Source organism: Eretmochelys imbricata, chromosome 10 (genome assembly GCF_965152235.1).
Source record: "Eretmochelys imbricata isolate rEreImb1 chromosome 10, rEreImb1.hap1, whole genome shotgun sequence".
Lineage (NCBI taxonomy): Eukaryota > Metazoa > Chordata > Testudines > Cheloniidae > Eretmochelys > Eretmochelys imbricata.
The window spans coordinates 18,764,484-18,777,178 of record NC_135581.1 but is presented as its reverse complement, the minus strand read 5'-3'; the positions used below and the strand labels follow the sequence as shown (position 1 = coordinate 18,777,178).

General features: G+C 42.7%; 1 protein-coding gene across 2 annotated transcripts in view; it reads left to right on the top strand.

Moving 5' to 3' along the window:
* The window catches only part of XYLT1 (xylosyltransferase 1), a 311,032-nt gene that overhangs the window by 199,598 nt on the left and 98,739 nt on the right, over nucleotides 1-12,695 (top strand). For both annotated transcript variants that reach the window (XM_077828347.1, XM_077828348.1), the window contains one exon: nucleotides 12,505-12,677. In XM_077828347.1, the coding sequence (XP_077684473.1) occupies nucleotides 12,505-12,677 (173 nt within the window). The remainder of the gene's footprint in view (nucleotides 1-12,504; nucleotides 12,678-12,695) is intronic.

Here is a 12,695-nt window from a genome sequence, read left to right as displayed (position 1 = left end):
GTCTGGGTGTGGGCGGCTCAGTGGGGCATCTGGGTGCAGAGGGGATCTGGATGCACAGGGGCTTGTTTGGGGGTTCAGGGTGCAATGGTAATGGGACTCTGCAAGGGGGTCCAGGTGGAGGGTCTGGATGTGGAGCATTCGCGGGGGCAGATGCTGGAGAACTGGGGCTCAGTGAGGTAGGTATCCATGTGCAGCTGGTTGGGGCTCGGTGGGGTGGAGATCTGGGTGTGGGTGGCTCGTCGGCATGGTCCAGGTGCAGGGGGAGAGGAGCTTATCGGGGGGAGGTTCTCAGTCCAGTGGAGTAAGGCTCAGTGGGAGGGTCTGGGTATGAGGGGTTCTGGATGCATGGGGGTTGGGCAGATGGAGGAGCAGCTCCCTGTAAAGGGATCCCTCCTCCTGCAGCTGAGGAGCAATGGGTGCAGGAAGCCCGGGGGACTGGGGAGTTTGTAGAGCTTCCTGCAGCCAGGGGAGAAATCTGGAGGTGGGTCTGACCTGGCCCTGGATACTGTGCAGGGGAAGAAGAAGTCCCGTCTTCCCCAGCCCAACCTAGCCTAGCCTAACCGCTGAGCTCAGCGCAGGGTAAGAACCACCAGCCGGGTTTTCCCCAGTGCCACCTCCTGTCCCACAGTGATTTACCTCTCTGCCAGCTGCTCTGGGCACACGAAACATACTGCTGTGGAGGGTTGCATGATCGCTCTTGTGACTTCCCTTTGCTTCCCTGTCAGAAAATGATTTTTCTGTGTGGAAGCAAAGAAATCTAAGGGGAACATAAATTCTGTGCATGCGCCGTGGCGCAGAATTCCCCGAGGAGTATGGGTCAGACCAAAGGTCCATCTAGCCCAGTATCCTGTCTTCCTACAGTGGCCAATGCCTGGTGCCCCAGAGGGAATAAACAGAACAGGTAATCATCAAGTGATTCCTTCTCTGTCACCCATTCCCAGCTTCTGGCAAGCAGAGGCTAGGGACACCATCCCTGATGATCCTGGCTCATAGCAACTGATGGACCTATCCTCCATGAACATATCTAGTTCTTTTTTTTTCTTTTCTTCTTCTTCTTTTTTGAACCCTGTTGTAGTCACATATTGCCTTTCCTGCTTCTCCCCTGGAATGAGAGTTTCTTCATCAGGGCTGTATTTAACAGTTCAGGTAACTGGTTTGACTTTGTTGGGTGAACAGCAGGGTGACCATATGTCCCGTTTTGGCTGGGACAGTCCCTTTTTGTTAAGCCCTGATCATCAGTTGGCAAGAGAAAACTGGACAAATGCAGGTTTTCAAAAAAAGTAGGATGTGATCCCTAGCAGGTTGTGGAGGAACATGAGGGAGGGAGAGTGGCTCGGGCCAGGCCAGCCCCGTGTGGACAGGTGGCAGAGGGTTTTGGTCTGGCTCTGCATGCAGCGGATGGAAGCGGGGCCTTGGGCTGGCCCTGCATGGGCGGGCAGCAGGATGGGTCTCGTGGTGATCCCACATGTGGGGGAGATGGGGGGATCTCAGGCTGGCCCTGCGCGGGAAGGAGGCCGGGAGACCTCCTGCCAGCCCCGTGCAATGTGCCATTTTCCCTTTGGGAAAATATGGTCACTCTCATGAACAGTGTTCTGCCATTCTTTACCTGCCTTGACGCAATTGTTAGAACTGAAAATCTTCACTTAGAACAAATGTAGTCAGGACTGGAAGGCCAAGGATACAAAATGTAGTATGACGGGATAAGAGGTGAACAGAAAGGGTGCTGTATCCCAAATATTTTTAATGTTGGCACAGAGGAATAAGATACTGCAAGGAATGTCCCCAGCATTTTGCATCCATTGTTAGAACCGCTTGATATAATCTCTCTGGAGTCTGGTAATGTCACTGGGTATTGCTTTAAATGAACGGATGATCATTTTAAAGTAATTTGGTATTCAATGTAATAATGTTCATGATGAACTAAATGGTTGTTAATTGGTATGGTCATATTAATAGGAAATTCATTCTAATTCAGCATTAATTAATATATTGTTACTTTAAACTGTTTCTCATTTATTTATGAGTCACCGAGAAAGGGGGGAAGAATGCTTCACTAAACACGCTCCACCAAAACAAGTAAATAATTGAGATTCATTTCCCAGGAATGATACTATTTTCATAATTAGAATAGTCAGAAATGCAAGTTTGTTTTTAAGATTATTTGCCTGGCTAGACATTTATCATAGTAAATTAGATTCAGTATCTGTGTCTATCTCTATGTGCACCAGTGTCCTGATAATTAGGGAGTGATTTGTAAAACATGCAAATGGTTTCAATAATTGCTTGAGACTGACTATAAGACTCCAAAATAATAAGGTTGTTTTTTAAAACATTACTCAGACCACTCCTCCACCAAATGCTACACAATCCCATACACATTGTGAGTAAACTAGAAACAAAACTACGTCATAGTCATAGTCAATATGTACAGAGTCATATTACAGTATATCCATTTTTCTTTCTTTTTTTAGTTTTCTGTCATGGAAAATTGATTTGTTTCTGCAGAATGAGAGAGAGAAGAGAGAAATAAATCCTGATCTTCTTTTCAAACCTCATGTGCCAACTTTGAACCTGGAACAAATTTTTCCCTTTTTCTCTTTTATAGGTAGGATAGAAATCCCTGGAAATCTGAGGTTATAATGGAACTGCAGTCAGAGCCAGACCCATAACTGTGGTGGCTTTCTCTGGTGGTATTGTAAACCTGAGGGAATAATAGGAACTTACAAGTAATGTCAGGAAATGAATTGTCCTGCTGGAAGGCAGTAACTCAGGCTCCCATGCTGACATAAGTTTATTCCATCACTCTCTGAAGTGATTAAAGCAGACTTAAAATGTTAGCATCAGCAGCACCTTTACCACAAGTAAAGGCTTCCACTCAGGAAGGAGGAATTTGACTGAGATCTCTCTCCTTAAGCTTAAATTGACTAGTCACAGAGTTTTTGTAAATTATATCCTGCTGCTTCCCACCCACAGGGCATTAATTTTTGCTTATAGATTACTTAATCATATGAAGTTGCAGAAAATTGTTTATGGAAGAGTCTGAGAGTAAAGTATATTGAAGCAGTGTTACTGAGATACTTTATAAGAATGGAACATCCATTTGTCAATAGCAGTATACTCTCAAACTTTATCCTCACTCAGCACCAGTGCAGAAAAGAAAAGCCTAGGAGGCATCAACTTTAAAGTAAAATCTGAGGAGGTTGGGGTGTAGGAGGGGGCTCTGGGCTGGGGCCGAGGGGTTTGGAGTGCGGGAGGGGGTGCAGGTTCCGGCTCGGGGTGTGGACTCTGGGGTGGAACCAGGGATGAGGGATTTGGGGCGAAGGAGGGGGCTCCAGGCTGGGGCAGGAGGTTGGGGGTAGGGGGGTGCAGGTTCTAGGAGGTAATTTGGGTGTGGGAGGGGACTCCAGGCTAGACCAGGGCTTAGGGGTGTGGGAGGGGGTTTGGGGTGCAGCATCCCGGCAGCACTTACCAAGTTTCCCAGGAAGCGGCCACTAGGTCCCTGCAGCCCCTAGACGCATGGGTGGGCAGGGAAGCGCCACACATTGCCCTCCCGCTGGCAGGCGCTCCCCCCGCACCTCCCATTGGTCATGGTTCCCGGCCAATGGGAGCTGCGGAGCCAGCCCTCGGGGCAGGGGCAGCACATGAAGCCTCCCTAGCTGTCAAACTTTTGTACTGGTAACCCCTTTCACATAGCAAGCCTCTGAGTGTGACCCCCACTTCTAAATTAAAAACACTTTAAAATACATTTAACACCATTATAAAAGCAGGGTTTGGGGTGGAGGCTGACAACGCGTGACCCCCCGCCCCATGTAATAACCTCATGACCCCCTGAGGATCCCGACCCCCAGTTTGAGAACCCCTGGTCTAGGGGCTGCAGGACCTGGTGGCCACTTATGGCAGCCGCTTCTGGGAGCCACGCGGAGCTAGGGCAGGCAGGGAGCCTTCCTTAGCCCCAGGCCGCCGCTGCGTCTCCGACTGCACCTCCTACTTCTAACAGCTCAGTTGGGAGTGCCGACCGGAGTTGCCAGGGTCCCTTTTTGACTAGGCGTTTCAGTCGATAACCGGATGCCTGGCAACCCTATCTCCCAAGAGGCGCTCCGCAGGGTTAGGATCAGCACCAGTATGAGCAGAAGTCTGTACAGAATCACAGGCAGAGAAAAGTCCATGTGTTCGTGCTATTAGTTGTGAATGTTAAGAGCTGCTAGTGGGGACCATAGAACAAGGAGTCGAGAATCTGTATAAACAGGAAGTAAAGTCAGTCTTGCATTCACTGCAGCTGGGTTTTTGTCATCTGTTACACCAGTTCAAGGTGCTCTCCGTTCCCTGGGAGCCATGCATGGGCCTAGCTCTGCTCAAAATGAGTAGTAGCGGGTGGGCTAGGAGGAAGGGCCGCGGATATACAGATTCTGTAGATGCCCACTTTGAGGGGGCTCTGTGCCAGTTGTGCTGTGTGTTTCTATAGTTTCCCTTCACTTAGGTCATTGGTGAGAACAGCTACAAATATTGTAGCCAAAGAAGTGTACAGAGTGTTCAGAGATGTGATTACACTGTGTACTTCAGGCTGCTTGCAGCTTGGGGCAGGAAAAGACCTGTCAGTCACTGGCAGCAGGGCAGTCCCTGGCTCCCTGAAGTTCCCCTGTTTTTTCTGCCTCCATGCCAGGAAGCAGGCGGTTTGGCCAGTCCTCCCAGTTCCAGAGCTTTTCTGAGGAAAAGTCCAAACTTTATTTCATATTTATGAGTGACTAACAATCTGGTTCAAGAACGTGTCCATCCAATTCCCAGCTGTGTCCTAGGGCTGCATTGGCCTTTTGTGGAGATTGACCTGCTCAGCTCCTTTTCCCCTTTCTGAGGCATTTGCTGTACCCTTGCGGACGTTGCGGGGAGAGCTAGGCCAAGAAAAGCTAGGGGCAAAAGGGAGGGGCTGTCTCCTGCTTCACCCCCTTTTTGAATGTCTCACTGGGGAGCTTGGCTGGCTCTGTGAGGACAATGCGGCTTCCCTTCTCACAGCCCAGTCTGGATAGGGTTGATCAGCTCCCTTTCCCCAGGCAGGAAGGGAGCCAGGCGGGACTGGAAAAGCTGGCTCCCCAGGACCGCACAAAAGATAGCAAGGAGAGAGCTGCAGTGACACTCCTTTTTTCTTTCTGTTTCATGAGACTATGGCGCTTGGGCAGGAGCAGTGCCAATCTCAGGGCAGAGAAATCTTGTCTCCTGCATTCAGATCTACTAGGCAGCTGTGTGGCCATCAATACATACATTCTGCATACTGGCCATCCAGTCTTTAGCTAGTGCCATTTTTTGGCAGAATTCTTCTCCTCTATTTAGTGCCCAAGGGAAGATGGAGGCTATATGGTATCCTTCTTTTTTAATTCTTTGGATGATACTGCTTCCCACTCTGGAGAAACTGCTATGAAAATGCCATTGAACAGATCTGTGGACCTTAGCACAAAGAAGAATATGCAAATGTGCTCACATGAAGGTGGGGGTTTTTTTTGTTTTGTTTTTTGGAGTAATAAAGTCCACACATCCTACCCGCCCTGGAGACAGACAAATCATCCAGAATAGAGATGGCATTCAAAGATTTGGATGTGTCAACCTGTGGAACTCCTTGCCTGAATAAGTTGTGAAGGCTAGGACTATCACAGGGTTTAAAAGAGAACTGGAGGTTAAGTCCATTAATGGCTATTAGCCAGGATGGGTAAGGAATGGTGTCCCTAGCCTCTGTTTGTCAGAGGGTGGAGATGGATGGCAGGAGAGAGATCACTTGATCATTACCTGTTAGGTTCACTCCCTCTGGGGCACCTGGCATTGGCCACTGTCGGTAGACAGGATACTGGGCTGGATGGACCTTTGGTCTAACCCAGTATGGCCATTCTTATGTTCTTATGTTTCAGTAGAAAGAATTTCCTATCCTCTGTAGTAGGAGAAATTGTGTTTTTTTCCTAAAAGTATGGTTAACGCCTCTGTACTTAGGAAAATAGGTTTGATTTAACTTGGCTATGGAAGCCTTCTCAAAGAGGGGCACTTCAGAGAGCCGGACATTTCCCTGCTGTTAGTGACTGACAGGTCTGGTTTTGCCCCCAAGCTGCAAACAGGCTGATGTACCTGCTTAATGGATCTGTGGACCTTATTAATCAAAGAAAGGAAATTTTCATGTAAGTACAGCAACACTTTTGTATTATCAATCCTTCATAACTCAGCCACTTCTCATCAGAAAAACTTCTCACCAGAAAACTCTTAAGATACTTCTCCTGGAGGCCTATTTCTCTGCCAACTTTTTTTTTCTTTTATCTCCAAGCATTTGAATATTAGAGCTATTTTTAAAAACAATTTTGTTTTTAAACGAAGGAAGGCATATTTTTTTCACTCTCCTATCATTTGAAAAAGGGTAAATTGTTTTTGCTGTACTGCACCAAAAGTAGAAAATCATCTTTAGGCAAAGACCAGAGCTGGAAAATTTCAACCCACTAGATGAAAGGTTGTGTAAATTATGAGAAACTGAAAATAGGGAGTTATAGTGGAAAGCCTAAGTACGGTTTGCAGAATCTGTCCATTCAGCGGAGTTATAACTAGCATTCTAGCTGTAATAAGAAATCCAACTATTCATTTAGTGGAGCAGTAACAGTAAACAGCCTCTAGATCTGCATAGCAATATCTCTTCTACGATCTGTGGTATCAATACACACGTGCAGCTGTGCGCAGGAGAAGTAGGTAGCAGCAGATATATTTACACAGACATAATGTACTGTATAAATAGTAAAATCTAAATATGGGAGTATAAAGTGATAGATTGATTTACAAAATCTGTTCCTTGAAATAGTCTGGATTGTAAAATCCTGTACCAACAGTTTGTGTTTCTAGCTCTTACAAAAGTCTGAAAACATCAGTAATTAGCAGCTGAAGTAAAAGATCAGCGGTAAAGGATGTGCGTTACATTGATGAGTTCTATATTGAGTCCTATTCACTCTACAAATGAGATGCTAAAATTATAGCTCTATATTAAGTATTGTGGCACTTGTTGATGCCGCTGTAGTTAAGGGTAAGACTTTCCATTAGGAGAGCTGATTTTTCTGGGATTTATAAAGGCCATTTGACATTCCAAATTTCACATTCCAATTTCACATTTGGGGCTGACGTTTTGTGTGTAACTTGCCAAACCAGGTATGTATTTTCCTAAAAACAAATGTTGTAGATGGAGCCAAAACATGCAGGTAGGAAACTTCAAGGGCTGTTAACGGTTTCATTTTAAAAGGCCAGTTGTTGCCAGTCATTTGGTCTTCGTGCTAAATGTAGCTATCTGTTTTAAATTTAAAACGTCAAAATAAAATCATTTTGATTAGCAGCTAATACGTTGGTAAGTATGGGTTTTATTAAGAATGTGAACACCACCACTTTAGGTGAAATCTTGGCCGCACTGCAGTCATAGTGAAGGTGCTCCAGGAGGTAAATGTTACAAGGAGCCTCTCCCCCAACCTCTGTGCACAGCACATAATGACACTGTGAAGTTATGAGAAGTTTAAGAACCCTCCGTGGATAGAGCCACTCCTTTCACCGTGTAGAGGGGTAGAACCATAACCTAGCTCTCGTTCCCCACTCACCAGCTGAACTGGCCTGGCATGGATGAGACTGTTTGCTGAATCTCTCCAAGAGTGCATGACTATGGCTTATAACTCTACCCCTTTGGCTTATAACCCAGTCCTGGTAACATTAACATTGTAGGGTCTATTATTACTGTTTATAGAGTGTTGGTATACATGGCACATAGAGGAAATGGTTATAAATCCATGAGAGCATGAAGTCTACAGGTGGGACGAGACTAAACCAGGATAATGCAATACTCAGAATTGGGTATGCTCATTGAAACCAAACTGCTTCATAAAGGTTTCTTGTAGGACAGGGGTTTGGAGCTCGATACCCATTAATTGGGAGGCTACTATAAGCATCAAGGGGGTGGCACGAAATAAGGTAGGAAATCACCTGTGTCAGCTTGGCCCATTGCACCCCAGGTATAGGTAGGTGGAAGATAAGAAGCAGAGATGTGAAAAGTGCTGGGGGGTGGTAGGATAGAGGAAGACATAAGGGAAGTGATGTAGACAGTGTTGAGTTATTGCTTCACACATAAGGAGGCCCACTGAACAGAATGGGCAAGAATGGGAAAGTGAGTGTAGAGATTTAAAAAATGAGATGACTTTGTCTGGACATTGGAGAGGAAACTCATCTTGGCAGCTGCATGTTAGTTTGACTCAAGGATGGCCAGGTGACAAAGGCCGGTTGCACTGGCTTACTCTGTGATCTCTAATCTATGTGGGCATGCAGAAATATAATTATAGTATTGAAGGAGCTATGAAATGCAAGTGCCACTTTAAAATCCTTTTAGATTTTTTTTATTGCCACCATATGGCATGTTGTTAATTGAAAAGCAGCTGATGTCTCTCTTGCATTGTTGTTGGCATCCTAACACCCCAGAAGGGGACGCACTTCTGTGTGATAGGCAAAATGACTAATATAGAGACAGTAAAATGTGTAAATTAGTTTGGAATAAATTTGGATGAAGGGTTCTATAAAAATGCAACAGTTTTTGAGATAATGGGGCCATCCTAATATTGATATGTTTTACAGAACACTGCCTATTCACACTTGATTTTCAAGTCCGACTGCATCTTTAGAGTCTTATAATCAGAAGAAAATATTCAGTTTTACCTGTCTTCCCAATTTTATCTTATTTGAAAACCAGACTGGGTCTGTGTCAGTGGGCAGACTGCTAAATAGAAGGTGCTAATCAACCACAAACTAAAAATAGGCATATGATAGGCTACACCACAAGTAGCTGGTATTATGACATATGGAAAAATTTAACATACTTAGTTTTATGATACTCTAGGCAGCCAAGAAAAAGATTAGACTAAAGAAGCTATAATAGTATGCAGGTGGAAAATGAGACTATAAAGAACTGAACCAAAATAAAAAAAAAAACAAAATGTAAAAAGATAAAATAGGAAAATTGCGGGAGAGGAAACTAAGACATTGAAGGAATTCAGTAGGAGAAACCTGATGAAAAGGGGGCTAAATTCAGATTAATATTCTGGAGGAATTTGTGTTCAGTATCTGCCAAAAACACTATGGTGTTTTCTATGAAAGCAAATTTATTAAAGAAGAAAACAACAAAAACACAACACCATTATGTGGCTAACTCTAAAGTCCATTAAAATAATATTGTCAAGAAGAAGCCCCACATTGAAAAAAAAAGCCCAGGTCATTGAAAAAATTTCCTCTCCTTTTACTTAGAAGCCACTAATGTAGAAAAATAGATTCCAAAAATGAAATGAAAATATTGTCAAAACATTTGAATCCACCACAGGAACATTTAAAGGGACACTATCAACTAGAAATTCAGTCGTTTAAAAGAAAACCGAGTCAAATTGTTTTATCAATTGCAATTGTCCCTGATTCCCCAGGCAGTTTTTCTGGTTTTACAATCACGTTTTCCTATTTTCCTCTTTTAAAATCATTTTCTTTCCCCTCTTGTTTTGCTAAAGACAGAAACAAACAAGAGGGGGAACTGATTAACTATGTGGGGGAAACAGTGAAACTGACTATGCACAAATATCCAAGGTAAACAAACCAACTGGAAAAGAGAGAATTTTTTTTTCTGTTTTTGCTCATGCAGTTATTGTTTTATTCAGTCTTTCTTACTATTAGTGGTGGAAGTGCAATTTTAAGTTGATAGCGTCCCTTTTAAAATTAAGGGGTCAGAATTTTAGTGCTGGCTTTTTTTAAAGGGGTGCACTTTCAAGCCAGCATATAATTGGATCCACATTTTTGCAAAAGCAGTGAATTGTAGGCACTGATATAACCAGTTAGACATCTTCTCAGGAAGCCACATTGAGGATGTGTCCATTTTCCCATTCTATTAAGCCTTTTGTGACTGTGCTTTAAATGCAGGAATCAGCATAATGTCTATTTAATATGTGCTGTATACAGTATTTGTGTTTGAAAGCCCCAATTGAAGTCTTTGGGAATCTAGTTACAGAGAATTACTAATTCTAATACGTATGACTTCCATGATCCCATCAGGATAGTGAGAGCAAATCCTTTGGTGATACTGGTCTGCTCCTGGTACTGAGAGGGGAAAAATATTCCCTCTGGGAGTTGTGTGTATAGGCACTTCCCTCAGGTGTGCTACTGTGCTACTATTTGGGATAGTTATTGGCATTCATTAGCTAAGAATTGCTGCAACAAGATATTACAAAATTAACATTTCAGCACAGCCGAGGGTACCAAATTGTTTAGAGAACCCGCAATAACACCATATGTCCGCGCATGCAGTCAGTTTGTCATTTTAAGGGGGGAAAATTAAAAATAAATATCAAGCAAAGAAATGCAATTTGTCTGCAGATTTCTTTAACAAATTAACAAGCTTTTAAAAATCATTACAAGTCAGATGGCTCATATTGACCATTGTTTACTTTATTGTTAACTCTATTGTATATCTTAAAACTTAAATATAAAGTGTCTTTTCCTGTCAGTTTTCTCTTTTTTGATTTGACAGTCATCAATTCCCCTGCCTCTTGCATTGAATCAAGCTTAAATCAACATGACTGGACTTTATTTTAATAATTACTTTGACAGATATTGTAAAAATGAAATGGACACTACAGTGTTTGCAAGACTCTATACTGTAAATCTGTAAAATGGGTATAACAATTACCTGTCTCTAAAGGTGGAGGCGGTAGGCTTAGTTAACTAATCTTTGTAAAGTAGTAGCATGTTGATGTAGTTTTTATCATGCTCCAACTACTTCTGTCTGAATTTTTATTGACCTTATACACGTGCTCTGAGCATAAAGCACTTTAAATTATTTGGCTGAAAGGTTATGTATAAATGTAATGTAACGATAGAAGTATTATCACACTAGATTGCACCACAATTTTTTGCTTCCAAAGTTTTAAAAGCTTTACTTTTAACGGGAAGTACGCATTTGAGCTTTGTGCATGTTGAAGTGCATTGCCCATAATTAAATGTGCATTTTCAATCAAAATCAAAACTTTTAGACCTTTAAAGACAGCTAAATGGATTCGCTTCTCAGAGGACACAATCCAAAATGGCAGCTACGATTTCATAGACCTGGAAAACCCTGATGTTTTTCTTTATGGGGCTGAGGCACTTTTAAGATACTGATACTGCATGTAGTACTCTTTGATATTAAGGCAACATAGATAGTGGAAAAAATGGTGTGGTACCTTTTTTAGTTTATTTAAGGTGTATAAAGAAGGTCTGAAAAGTAGTGTGGGCTTTTTGTTGTTGTTTTTAACTTAGAAATATCAGGCTCTACCTGTCTTGTTTGCTGGAGGTTTCCCTAAGGGAGCAGGGAAATGGAGAGAGAATTTTATTGAAGGCAAGTGTGTTGACTCTTTAACAAAGATATTTTTCTTCCAAACTGTATATGAGTGGAATAGAGGTTAACAAAAAAAACCCCAAACACAGAACAAAGCATTTGAAAAGTTCTGAACAAGCAATTACCTTTGGCTCTTCAATTACTCAGTACTTCTTGTCATAATCTTACTAGTTTTCCAGCTCTTCATAGAGTATTCTTGGGGGAAAAAACAGGCAAGGCAAAACCAGAAATTCTCATATAAAAACAAGCAGGAAAAAAAAATTTATTTAAAAAAAAAAAAAGTGTTGTCAGGCCCACTTCTACATCAGAAAGAAGCAAAGAGCAATTCAAACCCCAATTTTATTTTCTCATATTTTGCAGGTCACCCTTTAAACATTTTGATTTATGCCTGCTATTATAGATGGCATTACAGCAGTGCACATGCTATAGTTGTTTGATATTTTGGTCATACCAGTGGAATACAAGAACATAATTAGGCCATTGCTTGTGCAAACTGGCACGGTTCCTCCAACTTCAACGGAACTGCGCTGATTTACTCCAAGCATGGGCATGGCTCATTAGTTGAGGAGCTTATGCCACATAAGTAGTAGCTGTGCTTTAACATTGATTTCTAGCAACAAAGGCTAAATAATATTCCAAATATAATCAATTCCCTAGTACTTTTCTGTCTTTGTCACTGTTGTGTTGCCCTGGATACAGATTAGCAAACTTTAAAAGATTTTGCAACAGATCCTCAGCTGATGCAAATCTGCATAGCTTCCCTGAAGTCTATGGAGCTTGGTTTGATTCAGTTAGATTCAGTTAGATTTCGACCCAGTTAAGGGTCGAAAACATTTGAATATTTCCTCCTGGCCCTGGCTGAGGCACATAAGCAGGGCAGCATGAGGAAAGCTTGCATTGCTGCTGCTCATGCTTTCTGAAACCTGTTCTGTGACTGAAGAGAGGAGTTTGATCCCTAGGGCAGTCAACCTGGCACCTCTTACGAGTTCTCAGTTCCCATTAAAAATTGTTTAAAAGAAGAAAAGAGCCAAAATTTAATACAAGTTGCTCTCTGTGTCCCCACTCTGCAGATGCACTAAGAGATGTCCTTACTATGTTTTGTTTTCAAACAGGAAAAGCCAACAACAATGTACAATGGGATGAGGACTCCGTAGAATACATGCCTGCCAACCCAGTCAGGATCGCATTTGTCTTGGTTGTTCATGGCAGAGCTTCTCGGCAGCTCCAACGCATGTTTAAGGCTATTTACCATAAAGACCATTTCTATTACATTCATGTTGACAAGGTAATATATCACTGGTTA